The sequence below is a fragment of the Cydia amplana genome, chromosome 1 (assembly GCF_948474715.1).
Source record: "Cydia amplana chromosome 1, ilCydAmpl1.1, whole genome shotgun sequence".
Taxonomy (NCBI): Eukaryota; Metazoa; Arthropoda; class Insecta; order Lepidoptera; family Tortricidae; genus Cydia; species Cydia amplana.
The window spans coordinates 10,654,756-10,681,541 of record NC_086069.1 but is presented as its reverse complement, the minus strand read 5'-3'; the positions used below and the strand labels follow the sequence as shown (position 1 = coordinate 10,681,541).

Here is a 26,786-nt window from a genome sequence, read left to right as displayed (position 1 = left end):
AAAAGAAATTCATAAATAATATTGATAACAGAAGTTTTTTAAAGCCAAAACTATACCTACAGGTGAGTTACTTTTAGGTTGTGACTGACACACAGTTTTCAAACGTGTGATTTTCTATCTTAGCGTTAATAGAATAAAGTCGTTAATTAAGCACGCACCTGATAGCATGATTCTTGAAGACTTTATGATTATTACGATAAGGTATAAAACCATATGTATTAAAACCATTTGTCAATCGTAAGCTAGTGATAACCAAGGTGTATGTTAATCGAAATGTTCGAAAACTTTAACACAATGCACGCTAGTTTAAGCCTTGCACTAATATACTAACAAAACAGACTACAAAACTAATGCCAAATTCCTAATTAGGAGGTTCTGCGTTTTGAACGAGAACTTTTGCAATTGGAACAAGAAGAGCTAAGAAGACAACGAGATAATTTAATGAGGGATCAGACTAGGATCATCCAGAAGTCTGTTCAGGATGTATCCGAGAAACCACCTCAAAGGAAGGCTGCTAGTGAAAATCATCGACACTCAATGCCCAACTTACTAGTAAATGAGCCCTATGTTCCTGTGGAACCTCAGCCAGAAGTGAAATACGATGAGAGTATAAAACGGAAGCCATTTGTGTCGGAAGAGCATATCCAGAGGCATTTTGGTGTGGAAGAGAGTCGGAAGGTGTTGTATGAAGACAGCAGGGAAGAAGTAAGGAGACGGCCGCCACAGCCCGTTCTGCCGCCGAAGCCACGGAGTCGAGAGTCCATCGAAAGGGAGATTACTATGAGGTAAGTCTGCAAAATATTACAAGAGAATGATTCTATCACTCAATTATGAAATCAAGTTTACGACGACCTATTAAGTATACTACATTTGTAAACGAATAATTGCAGGAGTAGCAGAGTGCCTTCAGCGGTGGAATATGCCAACGTGGAGCGCACGGCGCATGTGCAGCTGCGGTCCAAGCCTGCGCCGGCGCCCGCTCCAGTGATGCCTAATGGCAACTACCATCCTATGACTCGACATACCTTGCAGGTGGGACTTAACTAACAGTCGCTCTAAACTCTGAACTCGCGAAGAGTTGGTAAAACGTGGTCGTGGACAAAAATTAAAATTTCAACAAGTTTTCGTTGTCAGATTATTAGTTTAAAATTTTGACACCAACAAAACGGCAAATACCGAGCACGTGTATTTTATTTCCAAATGTTTATAACACAGAAAGAATCGTAGTACAATTGTAAAGTAAGATCATTTGCTCGCCTCTCGAAATAATTTGGTAATTATGACGTCATTATTTTTATCCTTCTATTTCAGGCACTAAGCGCAGCTCCAACGCCGAAGCTGATCTCCGGAAATGAATGGCTGGCGCAGCGTGCGCGCAAACCTGCGGGGTACAACTACAACCAGCACTGGCTCATACAGGTTAGTTTAATACGAGTTAGGACCAAGGAGATAGTCCGCCTTAGCTAACTCCTCAAGACTTTGACAGTACTTCACTTTCACTTGCACACTTTGTTGTGTCCTTGTTAAGTCCGTGCAGAATTATGCATGCAGGGGAGATGGGAAACGTAAAAGAGAGCGCGGAAGATTTGATGAGATTGGCCATCAAACAAGAGGACAGTCGGTTGATATAACCAATAATCCTGTGGAAGTTAAGAAGTAGTTACCTATTCTCTGAAAAGGCGTCACGTTCATTAAAAAAACCTAAGGAAGTGGTACAGCAGTTGAGAATAAATTCAGGCTAACAAAGGACAAAACAGATAACTCTTTGTAGCCTGTCCAACATTAATCCATAAGCGTAAGTACGCTTATATTATATCGTCAGGTGACAAGCAAAAGTCACTAATTACTATAAAATATTTAAACAAAAATCAACCTTCTTTTCCTACTAATATGGTTCACTATGGTTATGAACTTGTGGTGGTACTTAGTGACTTTTGCTTGTCACCTGCGGCGGCGAGCGGCGGCCGTAGGTGGGAACGAAAGGTCGGATCGCTAATATTGCTGTCTCGCTCTTACCTTACGCGGCAGTAGCAAAGTCGTGGCCGAGCTGTTATAGTTTAATTTTTTTAAATTCACGTATAAAACGTTTTTTCATTGATAAATTGGTAGTTTTTTTTAAACCAGTCCAACGGGACGTCTGATTGAAGATAATTAAAGTCAGAATCACCGCGTTTGGTTGATAGGTAGATAACATAAGTGTTATTTTCAGGAGGCAGAACAGAGGCGTATCGACGAGCAACGAAGCAAGCTGCGCGCTGCGCAGAGGCACTCCTACCATCAGGACATGCCAGCCTCGACGCTGCTCAACATGCATCATATTAGCACAAGGTACAAATATCACACTGTGTCGGTGTCATTACGCTTGTCAATTGGCAGTTTACTGTGCCGACATTAGAGAATATCTATTGATGTGAGATTGTACTGTAGGTATCGTTAAAATATCAAATTTTACTCTTAATCCTTAGGGGGGCAAAAAGTCAACGTAGGTAGACGGTAGACGCTCCTGGTATTGTAACATTGAGAGTATTGAGACCTACATTTTTACGGACGGATTCATTTCCTACTAGGAAAACCTATAAGCCTATACATAAAACGTTCACTTTTAACTAGTTGCAATTTCATAAATATGATTGCTTTTGTTTTCAGCCAACAACATTTGCCGCAAGAATACAAACGTCTAATACGCGCCGATACGGACCGTCCGACCGTGCCCCCTCCCGTCCGGCCCGAACCTCCGCTCAGAACCACCTCCTGCCCTAGGGAGCTGCGGGAACTCAGACCAGATATCAGGGAACAATCCCGAACGCAGACCTCGCCTAACGCCAAGATCTCGCCTAGGATAGAAAGCTTGGAGAAGAGAGAAGCGAAGAGTGAGCCGAGAGAAGATAAGCTGCTGAGCGTGAGCGGGAGAAGGAAGTGCTCGCACTGTGGAGAGGAATTGGGCAAGTCTCATTATGTTATACTTATAAATAACCGAATTTTATGCATGAAGTTCACATGATGTACAGAATCAGAATGCGGGAAATCGTAAACATAACCGGGCATTTTAGTCAATAATAATGTGAAAAAATAGTATAAGTTGAAATTACTTACTGTTAACTTATTTACAAATTAGGTATAATAAACTTGCAATGTAAAAAAAAATCAGTGACCTATTAGGCCTCCAGCGCCAGGTCTTGGTCAGTGGTCACTTTTCGTTTTGAATATGATAGGTGTCCATTTCAGTTTATAATTTTAAATACTTGTAGTAGTATTTTAAAATAGTGCATATGAAAATAGTTAATAAAATAATATGTTTCATTCCTAGTTGTATCAGAGTGGTTTAAAATGTTTTTTCTACTCCCGTACTTTTATTTGTCATTTAAAGGGTCGTACACACACCTTTGAACCCCTATCTTATAGTTGTCAAGACAAGTCTTTAGTCTATTCCCCAAAAAAGTATTTGTGCATACACGCAGTATCTTTTTGGCACTTTTACGATACTTCGTGTAATCACCACTTAAAAAATATTGTATGAAATACATTGTTGCGAACCTAATTTTAATTGTCATCTCTGACACTGACTTTTTTTTATTTCATTCATTCTTTTCCCGCCCGTACCCTCCAATTTTTGCTACTTCTTGAATGAAAAATATTTGTTAAATTTACAATTTCATTTCAAAGTAAGTGCTTGGTCGTAGAAAAAGTATTGTATGCAACGTTGTTTAAGAGAGGTCAAAAAAGGCGAGTGGCGTCTTTATTAACAATTTTCGGCTTCGCCTCAAATTGTTACTCACGCCACTCGCCTTTTTTGACCTCTCTTAAACAACGGTTGCATAAAATACTATAATAGAAGTGTTCCGATGTGCAGGTCGCGGGGCCGCCATGATAATCGAGTCGCTCTCGCTGTGCTACCACGTGTGGTGCTTCACGTGCGCGGTGTGCGGCGCGGCGCTGGGCGACGGCCGCGCCGGCGCCGACGTGCGCGTGCGCGCGCGCCGCCTGCACTGCCACCACTGCTACAGCGGCGACGACGGACGCAAGTACAGCGCGGTCTAGCGCAGCGTACTACCATAGAGAAAAACAATACATAAAGTGCTCACTCCATACATCAGTTCAGACTATTAATTTCAGTGTCTACATCTGGCATCGAGGAGCGGAACTATCAGTACTGCTACTTGACAATAGATGTAGCACCGACCGGAAAGTCTTATCTCAACAGCATACGACTTTCCGGTCGGTGGCTACATCTATTGTCAAGTAGCAGTACTGATAGGTCCGCTACTCGATGCTAGATCCTAATAGTCTTTTTGGTACTAAAACTGATGTATGGAGTGAGCACTCTATGTATTTTTTTCTCTATGGTACTTCGTAGGCGAACAACACGCGAACGAAGCGAAGCGATGCGGCGCGAGTTGTTCGCTTACGTAAGACGCAGCGTAGCAGTGCTCCACTACAGTAGCTTACAGTGTACGTGATCGTCGATGAGTGCAGAGGACTATACGAGTATTAATTCTACACATTTGTTGTTTGAATTTTGACCTTTACTGCACTTTCTTAATTTATTGGTTCATCTACAGGCTGCTCTTTGAAGTGCTTAAATTATGAACAGACAAATCCCCGTGGCTCTATTATTCAGCTGATGATACAATATCGTAGATATCGCCGTGTGACCGAATCACCTGATTTTGTTTGTTTGATAATCTAAGTACGTAAAGAACAGACAGTAAATATCCAAGTATGTAAATTAACGTTCGCCTTCAAAATAAAAATGTACCTGAGCTTGTAGTCATATTAAAATCTTCGTTGTTTTTTCCTTCAACTTGCAGTTTTTGTAAGAGCTGTAGGTACTAAGTAATATAAGGCTGAAAGAAACCAGCGAAGATTAAAAAGATTATGACGATTTAGGTACGATTTAAGGGTTTGAAATAATACAGCCCTAAAAAAGCTTATTGTAAAGCTGCACCATTCAAGTTTGCAACTATCTAAGTACATGATCGGCGAACTTGAATTGAGGATTTTTTATTATATGGAATTGAAGAGGCAGAAACATAAGGCACAGTGACAACGGCTTCAACAGCCTGTCGCTGTTTGTCAGTTTATCTGTTCGTACTCATCTCCAAAACGTCTCGGCGACTCAGCTAGCTTCTGAGTCCGCTATGCACGCTTTTATATTTTATCCATATTTTAGTACACAATGCACTGGTTTGTTATGTTATGATCTTGTAATAAATCTTAATGCTAATATGATTTAGAGAAATGTATTTTGTGATTGTTAAATTCATGGATTTAGTCTTCATATATGATGCCAATATCGCTAATTCATTGTTATCTGCAAAGTATTGTAGGATTATAATCTTATGTCAAAGGTTAAAGGTGTTTTGATATTGGTCATGTCATGTTAGACAGTAAGTATGCGAGCAAACAGTGATTCGCGTTATTGCAATAAAAAAAAGCACTCTTCGGAAAGAGGCAAATAGCACACCCACAGCAACAAGCGATCATCTTGGCTGCTTTGTAATTTTGCACTTTTTCGTTTCCGACTTTTTGTGCCATGTCAAGTTTTTTTATATATTTCTTTTGATTATAGCAAGAACGTAACACGTTTACTTATACGTTATTAATAAACACTGATCATGAATAGGTTTGCACATAATATATCGAGTTATTTCAATTTAAATGGCACTATTGTCCTGTGAAAGAGGCCTGAATGTAGATATGCCTTTTTACACAATGCATTATTGTTAAAAAGAACAACAAAGTAAATTGTAATATTTTGTAAATAGATTTAATTTATGTCGTAGAATATGTTACAGGTTAGCTTTAATAGGTAGTATTTTAGTGTAAAAGAGACATTTAATCCAAATATGTGTATGATTTAATATTTTGTATAGAAAAATCTATAATGATTATTTTGTACTTCTCCACGCCTTAACATCTAATTGTGATTTCGTTTTGAACTGTACCTACTCTTCGAATATTGTTCAGGTTATTAGACTTTTCTACTCTAATGCGTATATTTTTAATAAGTACATGATGGTGAGAAGCTCCAAACTATGTAACAATAAATATTTCTGGTTTAACATTTGTTTTATTTCACTAAACACCGCTTTAATTACCGGATGTAGTAACAATAAAACTATATTACAGGTACTGAACAACCTCTAACCTACATTACAAGAAGATTAGAATTCATAAGGCACCATGTTTTATCAACTAATCTACGGAGGAAAAAATGCCATACGGCTGGTACAGTCAGGTATTTAAACTCTGTACAGTCTACGTCATAGACATGTTTGAATTTTTAGGCTAATTTTAAAGGTAGGTACAATACTTTCTCAATGCTATGAAAAAGTTGAATTATGTTTGAATATTTTATGTAGGTACCCGCTTAAGTATTCCCATTTTTTATGTTGTCAACTATAGCGGAATACGGCAGAAATAAACAGCAAGATTGATTTAACTCTCTGATAAAGAGGTGTCCTTCCAGCTAATCAGCAACTTCCTTTATACCTATAGGTTCCTATAACAGACTAGCGGTGCGCTGCTGTTTTAGTTCCGCGAGTGGAAATATGCTGAGACCTGAAAGTCATGATCTAAATACATCAAAGGAGTTAAATACTTATTTAGGGAAAATAGAAGGAAATAAAAAAAAACTCCTATATATTGATTTCTAAACCTTCCCAAAATGTAGGATCGCATTATTATATTGTTTTTCTACTCCAGCACTCAAATGTGTCAATTAAATGACTGACAGTGATATCTAAAGCAATGTCATTTGAATGCTTTGTCTATAGGCTCATAAGATGACTGCTAGCAGTCATCTTATGAGTATAATACAACTGCTTTATTTTTTTTAAAGATACAAGTTCCGATCATCTTGATTGAAAGAGGTATGTTTTCATTTACAATAATAACTCTTTTTTTTTTTAAATAATAACTCTTTTTTTTTTAAATAATAACTCAATTTTTTTTAAATAACAACTCTTTTTTTTAATAATAACTTTTTTTTTTAATAATCTCTTTTTGTTTTAATAATAACTTTTTTTTTTTTTTTTTTTTTTTTTTTTTTTTTGCTGCAGCTGTCATAGAAAAAGTAATGTATGCAACAGCTCATAATTGGTTCTTAAAATTCTCGGGTCTTTTTTTACAAAACTCGACTACGTCTCGTTTTGTAACTTCGACCCTTGAATTTTAAGAACCCTTATTATATCACTGTTGCATAAACTACTATATGGCTCTACATATAAATAATTAATTAAACTCTATGCTTTAATAAAGTAATGGCCAAAATACTTGATTATAAAGTCGCTAGCGGTTGAGTGATATAGTCGCCACGCTAGGTTATAATGCCAAGTAATTGAATGCAGGGATATGTATGCATTATTACTGCCAAGTTTATGCAAAGTTTTAACGTTTAACAAACACACCCAGGCTCAAAATTACGCAGTACATAATTAACCTGTTAGATCGACATACGAAAAATAGATACCTACTTATCTAATTTAAAATGAGTGCACCGTTGCCAAAATGGATACCTACAACTAATTTAAAAGGTACCTTAACCTTTGGTATGCTTAGGAGCAGATCTGCTCCATAATCTATTCAACTAAAACTTGTATTTATTATGATTGATATATAAATGTCTGTTTTTTGATAGGAGCATACGAAAGGTCAAGTAGGTTGTATTAAAACACTATCTTCGGTATAATTGTTGCAAAATTTCCACCTTTCATCGTGTTCCTAAAATGTCCTACTTTTCCATGTAGACAAGTTCCAAAAGTATTTCGGGTTACCATCATTTAGAATAGAATATAATGTTTTTATTCGTAAACACACAGGCAATAGACACAACAAACCGACAGTATTCGTTACCCAGGGTTTTTATTTTTCCCAGAAATCACGTGGCTAAACACGAGATCAGCGGTTGATAGGTTAAGTGGCCGTAAGGTATGCCTCGGGGCACCGGGTTATAATTATGCAGTTTACTACAATACCTTATATTGGCAGGTTGCCTATTAATGAATTCAGTAGTGCTTTATGTGTATTTTAAGCTTTAACCACCTGCACAGAATAAGTAATAGTATCCACCTGCCCTTCTTTCATGCAAGAGATGGGCCATGGATCGACGTAATCTTTGTACAGCTATAGATATTAAGAAGGTAATAAGATAATATTATCTACCTACCTTGGATCGGTAAACGACACTTAGTTTTATTTTTTTAGAAAAGTAACTCACCCTAGGCATGATGGCTGGAAACAGTCCCCGACTCCTATCTAGGTCGAACCTCAGTCTTCCTAGATTTCTGCAACGAGCGATCTCTTAAGGGCAGAACCATGTTTCTGTATGGTAAGTGAAGTGGTATGAATGTGGTAAGTTGCTGATGTTGAAAATTTAAACATCATATTGATATGAGGAACAAGTAGTCCTAGGTTCAGCACGTCGTATGTTTGTTCCTGAGTTATGCATATAAGTTGTTAAGTTAATCCTTTTGTGTTTCTTTGTTTATACCTTGCGTTTTAACAGGGATATAATCAGTGGCGTAACTAGGGGGGGGGGGGCTGGGGGCCCGGGCGCCGTCCAAGGGGGGGGGGGGCGCCAAAATGGGCAAAAGACTACCTCTCCGCCTTGCCAAAGGCAGCGGGGAAACTTTTGTCAGTCGTATTGACCACCACTGTGAAGTCTGAAATGCGGATGGTAATCTGGCCCACAGCGCAAAAGAGAAAGCCGATCTTTCAGGTACTCTTTTTGCCTCGAACTCGACCTTGAAAGACGACGGTAGCGCCCTACCGCCCACCATCCCGCAGTGCGAATACTCTATGCCAGAAACTTCTATCAAGCAGAGGGATATTCGGCGGGAGTTGCTATGCTTTCGTTTTATAAGGCGAGCGGGCAGAGTGCTTCAGAGTTGTGTCCCGTGTTAGGGGTCTCTGTCGAAGTTACCATCTTATGGACTGTCCAAGAGACTATGCAAGTGGATCGCCCTTTGTCCGGCAGGCGCATAAATATGAGCCATAGTAGACGGAACCTACTCCAATGGCTGCTGCTGCATATCTGTAACATGTTGTCTATCGACTGTACTGGGGATTCCTATACAGGGTGGCTAAAAAAATAACTACATTCCCGTTGCCAGGGAGGTTTTGGGATTATACTGAGCAACTTTTACTGCGAGACCAACCCCGAAATCGCGAAAAAAAAGTTTTACCTCCCATAGAAAATGGGCCAGCCAAAATGTATGAAACAGCAAATTTTTGTTTCGCGACTTACGGGTTGGTCCCATAGTAAAAGTTGCTCAGTATAATCCCAAAACCTCCCTGGCAACGGGAATGCAGTTATTTTTTAGCCAACCTGTATACAGGATGGTCCAAACCTTGACGTCCAAAATTTTTTTTAGAATCCTCTCGTGGGTTATCAGTATATACCCCATGTATGTTAGCTAATTTTTCGTAGTTTTCGAGTTATGAATTTTTTAACTTTTGTTAAGAAATTCCGGGGTGAAGGTTTGCTTTGCTTTTATGCCTTCTAATAATTGTTCGTGGTATTTGCACTGATAACATGAAATAGCGATGGGGAAGTGACCCCATAAAATAATAGTAGAAATAACAAAAGAGATTTTTTTTTTATGAATTACTAATTTGGAAGCTTTCCACCTCAGTTCCTTTGACCGACGACTCTGACAAATTATGACTATTAAGTATCACTTTTTTTACCTTTTAAAAACGTAGGGTCTAGCAGTTTCTAAAATAACCGAAAGTCCTTGAAATCGCTTGTATTTTTTATTTATTTAGGTAAGGGCAACATCTAAGCTTGACATGCTTGAACGTAAAACTTTGTATTTTTTCCCCAACTCAGCCAAGTGAGGATGCTGATTTTTTTTTAGCAACTGCGCCATTTGTCAAGTATTATGTTACAAAAAGAAACATTCAAAAAAGTTCAATAGTTTTTTTTTTAATAAATTAATTGCTTCACCCCGGAATTTCTTAACAATAGTTAAAAGTAATAAAAATCATAACTAGAAAACTACGAAAAGTCGGCTAACATACATATTATAATAGCCCACAGCGTAAGGAATCTAAAAAAAATTTTGGACGTAAAGGTTTGGACCAACCTGTATAACACACGCCGTGCTCGTTCTGTGATATTAGAATGTCGTGAAAAACCTGTGTCAGGTATCGAGAGCATTCTATAGAGAGTGTCGGTGTGGGATCGGGACAATATAGTCCAATTCAATCCCACTAAGACTCAATTTTGCGCGTTTACCGCTAAGAAAACCCCATTTTCAAGGCACAACCCTTCCCATGTCAGAGAGTATTGGGAGCCTCGGTGTTGACATCTCCATCAGTGACGTCCAATAATTTCGTAGCAACCTTGCTGGGTAGGCTGCGCTCGTATCCAAAAAAACTCGGTGTGCTCAATAAAGGGAGGCGATACTTTACTCTGGGGTAGACTGCTATATGTATTTTATGTAAGTCGCAAGTCAGATCCCATATATTGTACTGCTGTCACCTTTGGGCAGGAGCACCTGGATGCCACTTTGGGCCCTTCGAATCAGTCCAAATCCAAACGCGCGCTGTACCTATGAATAGTCTACGATCCCAAACTCACAAGCGATATTGAACCTTTAAGTCTAAGGAGACTGCCTCCTTGTCTGTGTTCTCTACCGCTCGTAGGTACAATGAGCTGTTGTCTGAAGAATTGTTTGACATGCTGCCTTAGTTGCCAATGATGACAGCTTGCCATCACTGCACCGCTCGCTGTAGGCAGTGTTTATCCTCACACCCTAGAACCTAAATGGTCGGCGCGCACTGTGCGGTTTAAGAGGAATTTCCTCCACAGCCAGTAGCGGGCGGGAGGAAATTCATCGAGAAAAGGGAGCTCATTCCACAATAAGTTGAATAAATTCCCTTTTCTCGAGAGGCTACAGTATGGAGATCTCCAAAAAAGAAGTGTATAAGTTTTAAAATGGTCGGCAACGCGCATGTAACACCCCTGGAGTGTAGACATCCATGAGATGCGGTAACCGCTTACCATCAGGTGGGTCGTAAGCTTGTTAGCCACTGATGTACTAAAAAAACACATATACACTGTATTTGTCTAAATTAAAAGTAAAAAAGTTAACTCTTTCGTTAGTTCATTTAGTTTGGGGGGGGGCGCAAATTTGGTGCCTGTCCCGGGCGCCACATCCTCTAGCTACGCCACTGGATATAATTAACCGGGCTGGTTAATTGATATCGCATTTCAGAAACATTTGACCCTATCATCCATTAATTTTTCGAGCAATGCGCCGTGCCCATTGCCATTTAGGATTTAGGCCTAGTAAAATTCACTTGTTGGAAGTAGTTGATTGATACGGTTAGGTACACATACCTCCTTACCTTACACGAATAATATTTATATATTAACTTCACCGTTCATTAGTTTTCAATACCATCCGCTAAACCTACACCGGACATGGTAACGTCATGTTATTCAGCAAGCGGATGCAATCGACGGTGACGAATCAGCAGATCAAAGCATGAGCCGTGGGAACAAACGACAATGGCGGCTAAAGGCCATGGTTGGATGGTATGGCACATCAGATTGAACAGAATTGCTAATTCATTGTTATTGACGTCAATCGGTTTGGCCAAAATGGTACCACGTGATGTAGATCACGATGCATTTCCCTGCCTCTATCTGCAAACATTTGTAGCAGTAACCAACATGTATCGGATATAAAATCCATTGCCTTCACGCATATCTACCTACTTACTTCATAAGATGCATTAGGTAGGTAATAAAATATGCCGCAAATAATCAACTAAGTAATCTTGGTAACAAAACAACCTCGTTAAATTAGTCTGTAAAAGAACCCGAAAGATACAGCCGTTTATGCCGCAAAAAACGTAAATTTCGACACTCTCACGGGAATCAAAATCTATAGACTTCTCGTTGACCTAGAACTATGAAATTTGGCAATATCGTCTTACGTACCTACACTACAAATAGATCATATGGCACCTAAGCACAAAACATGCCATCAAGGGTCAAATACCTCGCTGACCTTATACTTTTTATTAGCTGTCGTTCATTTCAACAATTTTCTCCACTTAGGCACAAACACATTGTTGAGGTATTACGAAATTCGCAATGATATTTACTCGTGCACGACACGCATTGAATTTAAAAGGACTTCATTTTGGAGATACGATGCCTGAACATACTTTTAGGTAGGTATATACTATGTAGGTTCTTTATTGCAAAAACACTACGTTCTTATGCTAGTACTAGTTTATTATTACTGTAGTTTTCCGGTTTAGATACAAATCTTGTGAACAAAACTGACCCCTTATTATGAAGATTAATAAGATTGTTTTGTTTCTCATGAATTTCCTTAAAGTATTCTTTATACCAAGGCTAAAACTATTTAATCTCGTTAGGTACTACAATAAATTTACGCTCTACTTAATTAAATTGTATCTTTCACTAGGTACCTAAATTCAAAAGTAATCAAATCAAATTAACCGCTACGGATTTAGTTTAGAAAAGCGTGAGAGTTTTGTGTACCTAACTGAGAACAAAATTAAATAATTAAGTACACTTGAAAAACACACAAACGGTGCTGACGAACATCTAAACACGACTCTAGGTATCTTAGATAAATTTAAAAATATGAAATCTTTACTTGATGACAGGTTACTGGTAAAAAATATTGTTTGTTAGGTATATTATAATTAATTGATTATCTATTAGTGCAATGCAATGCAAGTAACCATTAGGCCGGCCGGTCAGATTATGGTAGCAGTTCGTACATAAGACAATGATATCATCACTAAAATGTTGGTAAATAGCAAGAATCAAGTGGTGCATTGTTAGTTCCATGGAAGATTGTGCCCCGCCACACACTTGTTACATCTTATATAGCAAGTTACCGCTCCACTATATATAGGTGGGCGTTTTCTACAATAAATATTGAAAACCCGATTCTCCCAGATCCTGGTGTTTTTGGGTTCTTTCAACTCAGAATCACTAGCATATTCAATCCTGATGATAAAAAAAATGTCCCAAAATATTGTATGAAAATTGTACATTCCACTACGTCACGTTACATGCAAGTGAAAATTTTTCTCATACTAAAAACGTGACGTAATGGAATGGACATTTTGGGACATCTTTTTTTAATGGTAGGATGGAGAGTGCTGTCGATTCTGAGTAGAATGAGCCCAAGAATGTCCAGATTTGAAAGAATCGGGTTTTCGATATTTATTTTAGAAAAATATCAGGTACGGTACCTCTCGCTTCGAATGATGATCTCATCTCTCTGACAGTTCTTTCAAATATATTTTGCTTGGGCTTAATTTAATAAATACTTTTTTCACCGTATTTTTACTACTAAAATCTAAATAAATTAATGTGCTAATGCTAAACTTAAAAAGATGTCATAAGGAACAGGTATAAGGCTGCATAATAGAGGTTTGTATGCGGGGCCTGCGGGGGTGGTACCTCTTCTATGCAGCTGACGGTACAAGGATTGGATTGTCGTGCTGTATTACCTGCTAGATTGATTGTTACTGTAGTTAAGTCAATTTGACAAATTTGACAAAAAACTCAAACAAGGCATAAAAATAGCCATAGTAACGCTGACATGTTATGTGTGCTTCCAGCCTTACTAGCAAAGAGGTGCGCGCGATTCTCCGGCTCGGCAATTGGCGGACAATGGGCCCGGCATTCAGCGCCGCACCGCCGCGTCGCCCGCATGCCCACGTCGCGCCGCCTGCTCCCGCCGCGCTGGTTGCGCGGTCGCCGCTCGCCCCGGCCCGACGACGATGACGCCCGCGCCGGCACCTGGAGTCCGCGCCCCAACATGGACCGCCCTCGCTTATCACGTGTCCTCAGCTCGCCGCCCCTTCAAAACCAACCTCAAGACGAGGCAACACTCGAGAGAGGAGACTTTCCATCGATGGGGCATTTGGAATATGTCTCTTATGGCTCCTCACCACCTGCAGAGAGCGCCCCTAATATGTATGACAGTTTTGAAGAGCCTCCGCTCGACCTAACTGCGCATATTTGTGCGGAGTCAATACGTCAGAGCGCACATGAACAAATGAGAGCCGTCGGCGGTCGATTGAGACTGCTAGACGAATTGGAATCGGGGACCATTACCGTGGAGACAGCGATCGATACATTTTCTTCTTCCACCGAGGCAGAGAAAAATGTATGCCTGTTTTGGGCAGCGTTTCTGAAACTCTCACAACTTTTACCAATACTTGTAGAAGCGGGCGCGGATCCGATATATTGCGACGCGCTCGGTTTATCGCCGTTGCATGTAGCAGCCTTCAGCGGGTCCACGGAATGTGCTAACTTTTTGCTTTCCCGTGGCGTGGACCCTAATTACATGCCACGATGCTTTGCGCCACTCCACTGCGCGGCGTTCGGAGATTCAGTGCAAGTGGCTAATTTACTAATCAGTCGAGGTGCCTCAGTCCATTCCGCGGTCAAATACGTGAATTGTGAAGGTGGTTTACTTCATTGTGCAGTTCGAGCGAATTCTGTGGAATGTCTTAAACTGTTTATTTCACACGGCGTAGACGTAAACCTAATTGAGCCTGGCGGTACGAACGCCATCCACCTTGCCGCTGATCTGGGAATGCTTCAATGCCTTGCAATCTTACTGGATACACCCGGAGCAGATCCAAAAGTTAGGACGAGAGTTGGAGACAGGGAGTCGACTGCTTTACATCTAGCCGCTGACGGTGGATTTGCAGAATGCGTTGATCTCTTACTCTCTAAAGGAGCCGATGCTAGCTTGAAGAATCACAGAGGCTTTACAGCTTTGCACCTAGCGGCGCGCGCAGCTAGTTTGGAATGTGTTGAATCACTGTTGAGACAAGGGAAAGCTGATCCAAATGCAAATGATTTCGATAACCGGACACCACTTCACGCCGCTATCGGAAAATGTGATTCAGCTTGTGATATCATTGAAACATTGATTAGTTGGGGTGCAAATGTCAACAAAAAAGACGAGTATGGCTTTACGCCGCTGCACCTCGCAGCACTCGACGGTCTCTCGGCTTGCGTTGAGACGCTCATATATCACGGCGCTGACGTCACAACAAGATCTAAAAAAGGAAACTCTGCTCTCAACGTAATAGCCCGCAAGACCCCAGCGTCACTAGCTATGATCACGCGGAAGCTTGATTGCGCTATCACTCTACATCATTCTCAGACTACTAATAGAGAAGTAGAGCTTGAACTTGATTTCCGTAGCATTTTACAACATTGCTACCCACGGGAGATCAGTTATCTTAATACATTTGTAGATGAAGGACAAAAGGAAGTATTATTACATCCGCTATGTTCAGCTTTCCTGTATATCAAGTGGGAAAAGATACGCAAATACTATATAGCTAGATTATTTCTCAGTTTCATATTCGTTCTATGTCTAACATTGTACGTCCTGACAGCGCTTGCGCATAATTGCTACAATGGCAGTAAAGATATGGAGGAAACTATACAAGAGCAGGAATTGTGTCAGAAGCAATCCATTCTCGGAGATCTTTTGAGGAAAAATCCCTTCGTCATTGAAATGCAATGGTGGGTGTTGGCCGGGATTACGATTTTCGAGATTTTTAGGAAAGTATATGGTATAGCCGGTTACTCCACCATCAGGCAATATCTCATGCAGTCGGAGAATATAATAGAGTGGTTTGTGATCATAAGTGTTTTTCTCATATCGTACATCTATACAAACATAACGTACACTTGGCAAAACCACATCGGTGCTTTTGCGGTGCTCGCCGGATGGACAAACTTGATGATGATGATCGGGCAGCTACCAGTTTTTGGTACTTACGTGGCTATGTACCAAAAAGTTCAAAAAGAATTTGCAAAATTACTGATGGCCTACTCATGCATTCTGGTTGGATTTACCATAAGCTTTTGTGTCATTTTCCCAGACTCTTCTTCTTTCGCTAATCCATTTATGGGGTTTATTACCGTTTTGACGATGATGATTGGAGAGCTTAACTTAGATTTATTGCTAAACGAGCCGGACGGGAATGACCCTCCCCTGTTTTTAGAATTCTCGGCGCAAATAACATATGTGTTATTTCTTCTATTCGTCACCGTCGTGCTTATGAACCTACTAGTAGGTATAGCGGTACACGATATTCAAGGTTTACGGAAGACAGCGGGGCTCTCGAAGCTCGTCCGGCAAACAAAACTAATATCATACATGGAATTGGCCTTGTTTAATGGGTACCTGCCTAAATGTCTGTTAAAAATACTCCACTCGTCGGCTCTCGTATCGCCACAGGCTTATAGAGTTGTGCTAAGTGTTAAGCCCTTAAATCCTAGCGAGAAAAGGCTGCCGAGGGACATCATGATGGCGGCATACGATATAGCGAAAATGAGAAAACAGTATGGCCATACAATATCTTCAAATGGATCGACTACTGGAGCATATTCGTGTTTTAAAAAGTATGAGAATAACAATGATTCTAGTTACCGAGAATACGGGTATTCGTCAGGATATTCCGGTTTGGGAAGTCTGCAAGTGAGGCTTGATGAAACTTCCGAGAATGTTCGCCAGCTGACGCAGGAAGTTCGTGAGCTGAAGAAATTGATCAGTGCCCAGCAACTGGTCATCCAGCAAGCGCTTGCTGTTACGATTGACTCTCGTTGATGATATAATGGCGCACCGTTTAGTTTCAATGCCATCGTACACAAGTCAATAAACTAACGCATTGTTGTATTGTTATGTTACTCTCGTTAGACGGGTTTGGACTTAATACTTAGAGGTGATATTTTTGTTTTAAGGCTAGTTTTAAGTATATACGATGCAATCGGCATCAAATGCATTGTACCGAAGAAGTACCTAGTTGCTAATTAATGTCTTACTATCTGACTTAGTTGCAAAAAATATTGTGAGTTATTGAGTATTACGACATAACCTACCCTGTTTTGATGTTCTTGATGTCGATTGTAACGAACACTGTGATTGTAGGTAGTGCACCGTAATAAAATTGTGACAATCATGATCATGACAATAAAATTTTTCACATTCTAATTATTTTTCGTTTGTCGCCCTAGTTTGTAGTGCCAGCGTCAATACTCGTAATTCTAACATCTAGTAGAAATAGTTATTTATACAACAAGTGATCAAAGTTTGATATTTCTTAGAGTGCTTATTTTGAGTCCCGTGCAAGCGAAAGATTCTATAATAGATTCACGAGCGTAGCGAGTGAACCTAATTTAGAATCTTGAGCGTAGTAAGGGACTCAAAAGCGCACGAGATGTAAATAACTTTGATCTCGTGTAGTACACAACATTTTTCACGAGCAGTGAGAACATACCTATTAAACAACTTGAAAAATGTAATCCTTCTTCATCACTTAATACCTGCACTCATGTTTTCTTAAGAAATACAAACAATTAAGTTTAATTACCGCAATGGAACACAAAAACAAAACGTAATAATAAATTCCAGTAAAATAATATAGAAATAACAAACATTAACTGACACTTCAATCGACAACTTTTTTTTGTAAAAAAAATCTTTGTAAGATACGGTCCGAATTGCGGATAAAATACGTACTATTTGTCAAGTATGGTAGAAATTCTTAAAAGTAAAATAATTAATTTTGCGTGATGATCTGTGATTTTTTGAGTTCATTATTTGAATTGTACAATAAAATACCTAAAATATAGTATTTTATCAAAAAATCAGTTTTTATCAAATCTTAAACATTATATTTTTATTAATTAATTATTAAGAATTCATACTCGTACGTGGTTTGGAACGATGCGGTCTGAAGTTTTTCGGGGGTCTATTATAAACTTTATAAACCGTGAATAAACCGTTGAATGTCGTTTTAACATTTTTTGGTCTGTTTCTTTTTGCTAACAGTGTGAAAGGGACAGAGATAATCCACCCAAGTATTTCGAACTTTTATTAGACCCCGCATGTTGAAATGACATTTGAGTATAAAGGTCACTTGAATGTCATTTTGTCTCACTCAGTGAGCAAAATCGCATTTTGCTCACTATTTTTAAGAATCAAAGTACCCTTGTTCGAGCTGCTGAGGTGAAAAAAGATTTACTACACCACGATTAACAAGGAAACAATTCTTAGGGTACTTACCGTACTTACCTTAGGTACCTAAAGTCCAGGCGCGGATCCACCGTTGTGGGCACGGTGGGCATGCCCACAACCCTAAATAGTATGTCCTATCGATTCCCTGACTAGCCGATTTTTCACAGACGCTTTGGCAGAGGAACCTTTCGCAGAATTTCATTGCGAATTAACCTATTGATATGCGAATTAACTTTACTAGACTGATCGTTTGGTACCTAACTGTCACGAGTAACCATTGGTTGAAAGTGTTGAAACACAGTAGGTAGTGTGATCAACTGGTAGTCTGGTACCTATGAATTAGGAATTCTCTAATTATTTGCAAGCATAAAGATTATTTACTAACAGGGGCAATTATTTTTAGCTTATGGGGTCTTAAAAATCTTAAACATTCACAAATATTAGTACAATTTCCTAAATTAATAATGCCAGCTTTTAATTTACAGGTGTATTTACGAGTTTTTTTTCCGCGTAGTTAGCGTTGCATTTATTTTTATATTTAGGTATCTATGTATAAAAAGTGTTATCTATGCATCAATGAATCAATGTTGTAAGCACAGATCATATAATGTTGTAAGTAACGCAATTGCTACATCACTAATTTCTTACCTGTAACTTTAGTAGGTACTTTTAGTAGTCTAGTCTACAAGCTCAAAATGATGAAAAATTGAGATACTGCACCCAAAAATACGTGTTTATTCGAAGCGCACATCAAAAATTGCTAAAGTTAAAATTATTAACATTAAAAAATACATAGGTATGGTATTTCGTTTTTGGCCAGTACATATCTCATAAACTAATTGGCGTGAAAAGGTAAAATGTTATAAAGGTATTAAATATTCATTTAAAAATATGGAAAATAATAATGGTGTAGGAATGGTGTATTTTAAGGTTTACTAATGAATGGGCCAAAAACGTTTCCCAAAGTATCACATCCCAAACTATGTTTCCCAAATTATCATTTCCCAAAAAAATGTTTGGCAAAACAACTTATCGCAATTTTTCAGTTAGCAATAGTCTTTTTTGGCAAGTTATTGTTTAGCAAATAATTACTTGGTCAATTTTCATTTTACCAAGTATTATTTAGTAAAATGTATCATTAAGCATAACTTACATGTCCCAAAATATTACATGGCATACAATTTACATACCAATAGAGGGCCTGCAGTATTTTTATTTTTGCTTTCATTTGAAATACTTTATCCCGACCTTGGTTTTTTTTTATCATTTTGGTTTTTTATGTTTTACGCAAACGGATGGAATTTAATAAAAATATAATTCCTGACCTGTTAAATTGATTTTTTTTTTCAATCCCAATCCACGCCTTTTCTGTTACATCTTTTCTGACATAATCTGGCAGCTTATAATTATACAAACATGGATAAGTTTCCACCTCCTGAACAAAATTAATAATAAAAGTTTGTTCCGCCGTCGTTTTGTGTACGACGCGTATACGACTCGAGTCGCGTGCGACCAGACTACTGTCTTAGTAGCGTGCGATTGATATCAAACGTGTCGTCGACGCGTCTCGTCGACGCGACGCGGCTACTCACAAACGACGCGTAGGACACGCGTACGAAACACAAATCGCTTGAGAGTAGCCTCGTGAGAGAAGGGCCTAAGAATGGAGAAAGCTACTGATTCTGAGTAGTAAATATTATATAAATTCAAAATTCTAACAGAACGAATTTAGGTTCTTTAAATAGAGATGCCTATTTGCCAAATTTGCGAAGTGACAATTTGAGCAAACATCTTTTTGGAATATAATATTAGCCAATAAAAAACGTTTGCTAAATAAGTTTTTGTCCTAATAACATTTGACAAAGTAAAATCATGCCAAATGATAATTTGACCAAATAAGTTATATGCGAAGTGTAACTTTGCTAAAGGTTTCTTTGGGAAATGAAACTATTGCGATAAGTTTGTTGGGAAGTGAAATTTGGCGAAATGTATTTGGGCCAAACGGAAGTACACCGTATTTTAAACATGTCAATGCATGTACTACTGTTAGAAATTTCTAGACATTATTCTGAATTCAATGAGGCATCACACGTATCTCTAGCAGCAGTATCTCTACTTTCCACCACCCTGAACTCGTCGACTAGACTATCTACTTAACGAAATCTTTAAAAAAACCGGCCAAGTGCGAGTCGCACTCGCGCACGAAGGGCTGTACCATTACGCAAGAAACGGTAAAAAAAAGCGGCCAAGTGCGAGTCGGACTCGCCCATGAAGGGTTCCGTATTTAGGCGATTTATGACGTATTAAAAAAAAACTACTTACTAGATCTCGTTCAAACCAATTTTCGGTGGAAGTTTGCATGGTAATGTACATCATATATTTTAGAAGTTACAGGGGGGGGGGGGACACATTTTACCACTTTGGAAGTGTCTCACGCGCAAACTATTCAGTTTAGAAAAAAATGATATTAGAAACCTCAATATCATTTTTGAAGACCTATCCATAGATACCCCACACGTATGGGTTTGAAGAAAAAAAAATTTGAGTTTCAGTTCTAAGTATGGGGAACCCCAAAAATTTATTGTTTTTTTTCTATTTTTGTGTGAACCATCTTAATGCGGTTCACAGAATACATCTACTTACCAAGTTTCAACAGTATAGTTCTTATAGTTTCGGAGAAAAGTGGCTGTGACATACGGACGGACAGACAGACAGACATGACGAATCTATAAGGGTTCCGTTTTTTGCCATTTGGCTACGGAACTCTAAAAATCACGACTAAAAGTTCCTTAAACGAGAAGATTACTCTGCCAAATGAAATTCTTACAATATTTAATTGTTCTGCTAATTAACACAAAAGCGAATTGAACGGTATGTGAACCAAAACTAGAAAATGTCGTCTAAAAGTTAGATGTTCGGTGAAACATAGTCTGTGAATCGATATTCTGCGAAAAATTGTTCGGAGAATCATTAGGTATATACCCCCCCTAAAAGACTTGTGACGTCATCAAGGTCTATTGAGATCGGGATGGTCGTTCAAGAGTCATGATTGTTCATGAGCGAGTTCGACACCTTACTCTGACTCGTACTTGAAGATTTTTGGGTTCCTGTGACCACAACCTTTTTTGAGGGCTGGATCCGCGCCTGCTAAAGTCTGTTCGGAAAGAGAAGAATCGTGGAATGTATTGGACCCCATACATTCCACGACTCTTTTCTTTTCGCACAGACTCTATCAGCATAGATCATTTATTAGGCACTTAGTAGGTAATCAGTAATCATACTCAGGGACCGATCAACCCTTTCCGCGAGAAAAGCCTTTCAATGGGCGTCCCTTACACACGGCTAACACATTATAAGACTCTCCATTTTGATCTGCAAGCCCATTCATTTGACTTACCCTTACCGAAAAGCTCAGCCAAAAATAAGGCTAGCCCTTTGCAATTGCTTACCGCTAGCCTATACGCCTTGCAATCCCTTAATAAGGGTTACCCTTATCATTAAGCGCTTTTTATAAAGCTTTCCCTTTAGTATTGTCGTAGTTTAGCCTTGCGTGAAAGAGACAGGATTAGTATATATCTACGCTAGTGTATGAAAAGGAAAGAAAATGGAATGGAATGATTGTATAGGTTATCGACGTGGTTTAAATACTACCTACTCTTTGAGGTAATCGCAGTGAGTAGAGTTTGGAGTAGAGCTACCTATTATGTTTATTGGTACCTAAAGTCTGTTAAGCCATTTCCCCGTCAGTAGAAATAAGCGCCAAATTTAAAAAACAACGGGTTGCACTCAGGGAGTGCCGGCAGAAGTGAAAACTCAATCACTATTGCAAAATGTCTGCAGCACTATGTATAATTGAGGTTAACGCCATCTAGCGTTATTTCGTCGCATTACTTGAAACCTCTAAGTACATCACTGTTGGTACTCGAGTTATATTAATACCAGTTAGAGCGAAACTCACTAGATGGCATTTAAATCAATAAAGAAAAATTCAATGACATTGAAGTAACAGTTTTTCGATCAGAGGGCCTACCGCGATTGCCTCTTTGTCGCTCTTGTAAATTCGCACGTAAGTGTGACAGGGAGGCAACACGTCGAACGTGGTTCGCGGTAGGCCCTCAGGTCACGTGTCCGTCTTACGTCTTACGGTCACGACACCTGTTAAGAGTTTAACATTTCTTTTTCTACTCCAGCACTTAAATGTGTCAATTAAATGACTGACAGTGATATCTAAAGCAATGTCATTTGAATGATTTGTCTATAGGCTCATAAGATGACTGCTAGCAGTCATCTTATGAGTATAATACAACTGCTTTATTTTTTTTAAAGATACAAGTTCCGATCATCTTGATTGAAAGAGGTATGTTTTCATTTACAATAATAACTCTTTTTTTTTTTAAATAATAACTCAATTTTTTTTAAATAATAACTCTTTTTTTTTCAATAATAACTCTTTTTTTTGCTGCAGCTGTCATAGAAAAAGTAATGTATGCAACAGCTCATAATTGGTTCTTAAAATTCTCGGGTCTTTTTTTACAAAACTCGACTACGTCTCGTTTTGTAACTTCGACCCTTCAATTTTAAGAACCCTTATTATATCACTGTTGCATAAACTACTATTCTACTCCCGTACTTTTATTTGTCATTTAAAGGGTCGTGCACACACCTTTAAACCCCTATCTTATAGTTGTCAAGACAAGTCTTTAGTCTATTCCCCTGATTCCCCAAAAAATTATTTGTGCATACACGCAGTATCTTTTTGGCACTTTTACGATACTTCGTGTAATCACCACTTAAAAAATATTGTATGGCGTGAGTAACAATTTGAGGCGAAGCCGAAAATTGTTACTCACGCCACTCGCCTTTTTTGACCTCTCTTAAACAACGGTTGCATAAAATACTATTTCCCCATCACAAAAAGTGCACAGCGCCGCTAAAGAAGTTTTCACTCCAAAAATGTACGCGCGAGGGGTATATATATATTATACTACTCTTTGGGGATATCGTCCCATAGAAAATTTTAATTACGCGCCATTTTTTACTGACAAGATTTGCTATTTGGCAAATAGGATCTAGTGTTGATCAAGTGATATGGAGCTTAAAACTAAACGCAGATGACGTTGTTACTAACATTGACAGTTGACATTTGGCACACACAACTGCGCGTTGCGCGCTGAGAGCAAAACAAAAACAAACTTTTCAATCGATCAATAGCATAGCCTGAGAAGAAAGGAAAATCTAGATTCAGGTCTTATCTCTTTCGCCCATAGTGCTCGAAACTGCACCTGTAGTAGTGTTATCTGTGTTATTGATTGTGCGTTCCAAACTCATGATAACTGAGCACGTCCGGCATTTCAATGCAGGGCAGTTTCAAGATACAACTTATAAATATGGGGACGCGGGCGGCGGCTTGTGAGTATTACAACAGACGAGCCGTTTAAAAAGTTTTCATTCTAATAAAGCTTGCATGCATTATCGCGTTTATTTTTCAGAGATTTGAGGAGGTAGAAAGCTTTTTGTGTATAATGCAGACGGTGGGTGAAGTGTGGCCGGAGCCGACGGGGGCGAAAGGTGAGCTGGGGCTTTCGTTGGATAAGCACGACCCCGGCACGATCCGTTAGTAGCAGGGTGTCCACTCCAGCTTAGTGTTTAGGCTGAGGTTTACTTTTTAATTGTATTTTTTACATTTCTTTTTATCTGTGGCTAAAGAACTTAATAAAATTTTAAATTTTAGTTTTTGATACTTGTTGGTTAACACTGGGATGTGGTTACGTCCCATGCTATCAAAATATGGTGGATATCTGAACAGCTGTTTCGGACACATCTGGTTACATAATTTAAGAAGTACCAATTTAACCACTTAGTTTTTATTTAAATAGGTATATTTTAATGTAAAATCTGAATATTTGCAAATTGATTATTGATTAGATACAACGCAGGCTTCGTCAGGTAGCCACAAATGCAAATCCGCAACATGCTTCGTCCAAACCAAACCAATGATGATATCCGCAACAGGCTTATAATGCAAAGTTAAACAAAAAATTGTCACGAATCGTACCTGGCTCAAAAGTCCCCATCACACTGGCAGCGTTACCACGTTGAATGGCCAATGAGATTTGTTGAACCAGGTACGATCCGGACCGAGGGTCGCACCCCCTGTCCCTATGTAAAATTATACATATTAGTTTCCTTTTCCGTCCAGTGCATAATTTTTATGTTAATTTTTAGGTCATGTATATTTTTTTTGTTTTATTGAAATTTCTAATCTATCAGCAAGTTATGTAATAGTAGAAAAAATATTGTGGACACCCTTAGGTTTTGTGATCTGTTGCAACTAGGTGTATCCAACAATATGTCATCCCCAACTACTTCAAATATCTGTTGTCCCTCTGTCACTGTTGCACTTTTGCCAAAAACTGGGTTTGTGTCCATACAGTCAACTCATGCTGTGATGTAGTGAAGTGTTGTCAGTTAACTTTGACTGTTTGATGTCAATATTAGATACTTGAGTGTTAAATTACCAGATGACGCTATTATCATTGATTACATCATTACTTGATATCAACCTACTTACAATATGTATGTACGAGTATAATAATTATTTGTATTGTATTGTGGCATGGGCAGGTTTCTGCAACTCGGCAACTGGTACTTATTTTGCATGAAGCATAATAATAGTAATAGTAATTCGAGATATGTTTTAAGATTAACATTTATATTTCTTTGATAATATGTAACATAATTATCTAGTCTTTTTTTTGCTAAATGTGATACCTTTTTCTCATGCTCTTTATTTTTTCATTTAAGCCAAACTAAATAATTTTCTATAAAACATTCTCAACTTTATGATATTTTGATTAGTGTTTGGTACATTAGTTATTCATTTGTTAGCGAGAGACATCTACTTCTAGACATGGACCTCCCCAAGTATCTTGAATTTCAAGGATCCATTTTTTCACTGTGATTTTGACCAATGTCAATCACACCAATTGGTATCAATGAATGATTTAATCAATGCCTAGCCATTATCTTACATTTCTGTGCGTCTAAGGTTCTAAACCATTATCCCTGTGTTTGTGTGGCTCACCTTTCTTCCACGTAGGTCTAGCTCTAGTAGCTCTCAAGCTTTCCTTTACTGATTCAACTAAATATGATCCTTTAGTTTATATCTATATAGAACTGTGGTGCTGACTGTGAAAAGTCAGTTTGCACAGAACCTATAGTCCAATAGCGGTTATATAAGCTTATTGCTCTAGGTTAAATTTATTCTCAATGAAATCCAAGTTTGATTGGATTGGAATGTATGCATTTATACGATAAGGTGCCGTAGGTTCAGAGAACAGTTTTTGAAAAATCATACCATTTTTAGGGTTCCGTACCCAAACGGTAAAAACGGGACCCTATTACTAAGACTCCGCTGTCCGACCGACCGTCCGTCCGTCCGTCCGTCCGTCACCAGGCTGTATCTTACGAACCGTGATATCTAGACAGTTGAAATTTTCACAGATGATGTATTTCTGTTGCCGCTATAACAACAAATACTAAAAATAGTATAAAATAAAGATTTAAGTGGGGCTCCCATACAACAAACGTGATTTTTGACCGAAGTTAAGCAACGTCGGGCGGGGTCAGTACTTGGATGGGTGACCATTTCTTTGCTTGTTTTTTTTTTTGCTTTTTTTGCTCTATTTTTTGTTGATGGTTTGGAACCCTTCGTGCGCGAGTCCGACTCGCACTTGGCCGGTTTTTTGTTAAAATTACATATGGTAGCCAAAAATGTGATTAGCAATCTTGAGGATTTTCTCTAGTGACTTGTTCGATTTGAATCCCGATTTTTTGACTTTCGCTCTATAGAAAAAAATCACGAACATAGGTCTAAAACGCACTTTAATTTTTTTACATGAATTTATGCACAAAAGCTAATACTATGAAACTTGCTTCTAATAATGCACAATTTTATTTTTGAGGTAAATTCATCGATTACTTCTTTTTGTTATAACTTACAACAGATTAAAATTCAAAAACATGATATCCGCGGTCCTGAGCACGCACATACTTCTCGCTCACGCTTACGCTCAGTGAGAGCGAGAGAAGAACACGAACCTACGAGGCCTTAATGTATTTCAGATAGGACTTGTTGCCTCAGTAATGGAATGCTCAATCTGTTTACTGCAGCTTTCATCCTCTAGAATCTGTTGTAAATTTAATTTCTGTATATTAAAAGTGGCTAATTATACATTTTCACTGTTAATATATACTATTATCTGTTAGATGTTTTCAAATAAGTATGTATGTCTTGGATGATTGTATAGGTATATGTAATTTGTGTGATGGTACTGATGGTAGGTAATAAAATTAAGTTTACCTTGATGTAACGTTTTGTATTTTGTTAGGTATCCTAAAAAAACTTTAGGTAAAGTAAGTAACCTAATATTTATTTACTAAGTAAGTATCTCAAGTGAAGTTTTTAAGATCTTTGAATTAATGAATTACCAACCCTTCGCTCTATTACGTTCGTAATAAATTATTCGTTTCTAGTTTCTCTCACTTAAGATCGGTTTTCCTAGGATAGCGGTGCCGTCATATAGCGGCCGTCTCCATACTAAATAATACGGCTAAATATGGATGTCGTAGTATTTGTATGGAGACGGCCGCTATATGACGGCACCGCTTTCGGAGGAAACCAAAGCTTTACAGATGAATTCCGCGCTACCGTGGTGCTATTTGGAAGATATC

At 38.5% G+C, this 26,786-nt stretch overlaps 3 protein-coding genes across 6 annotated transcripts in view; all 3 read left to right on the top strand.

Moving 5' to 3' along the window:
- The window catches only part of LOC134648158 (LIM domain only protein 7), a 193,572-nt gene extending 189,525 nt beyond the window's left edge, over positions 1–4,047 (top strand). For all 4 annotated transcript variants that reach the window (XM_063502655.1, XM_063502640.1, XM_063502664.1 and 1 more), the window contains 6 exons: positions 370–785; positions 891–1,032; positions 1,312–1,419; positions 2,210–2,328; positions 2,647–2,942; positions 3,851–4,047. In XM_063502655.1, coding sequence (XP_063358725.1) covers positions 370–785; positions 891–1,032; positions 1,312–1,419; positions 2,210–2,328; positions 2,647–2,942; positions 3,851–4,038 — 1,269 coding nt within the window. In that variant the 3' untranslated portion in view covers positions 4,039–4,047. The remainder of the gene's footprint in view (positions 1–369; positions 786–890; positions 1,033–1,311; positions 1,420–2,209; positions 2,329–2,646; positions 2,943–3,850) is intronic.
- A 9,611-nt stretch (positions 4,048–13,658) lies between these two features.
- Positions 13,659–16,841, top strand: LOC134647730 (transient receptor potential channel pyrexia). Its single transcript, XM_063502052.1, has one exon. It carries the CDS (start codon positions 13,716–13,718, stop codon positions 16,641–16,643), a length of 2,928 nt encoding a protein of 975 aa, XP_063358122.1. The 5' UTR covers positions 13,659–13,715; the 3' UTR covers positions 16,644–16,841.
- A 6,390-nt stretch (positions 16,842–23,231) lies between these two features.
- LOC134662827 (protein unc-79 homolog) overlaps positions 23,232–26,786 on the top strand; it is a 54,625-nt gene continuing 51,070 nt past the window's right edge. The window contains exon 1 of the mRNA XM_063519177.1: positions 23,232–23,462. Within this exon, the coding sequence (XP_063375247.1) occupies positions 23,408–23,462 (55 nt within the window). The 5' untranslated portion in view covers positions 23,232–23,407. The remainder of the gene's footprint in view (positions 23,463–26,786) is intronic.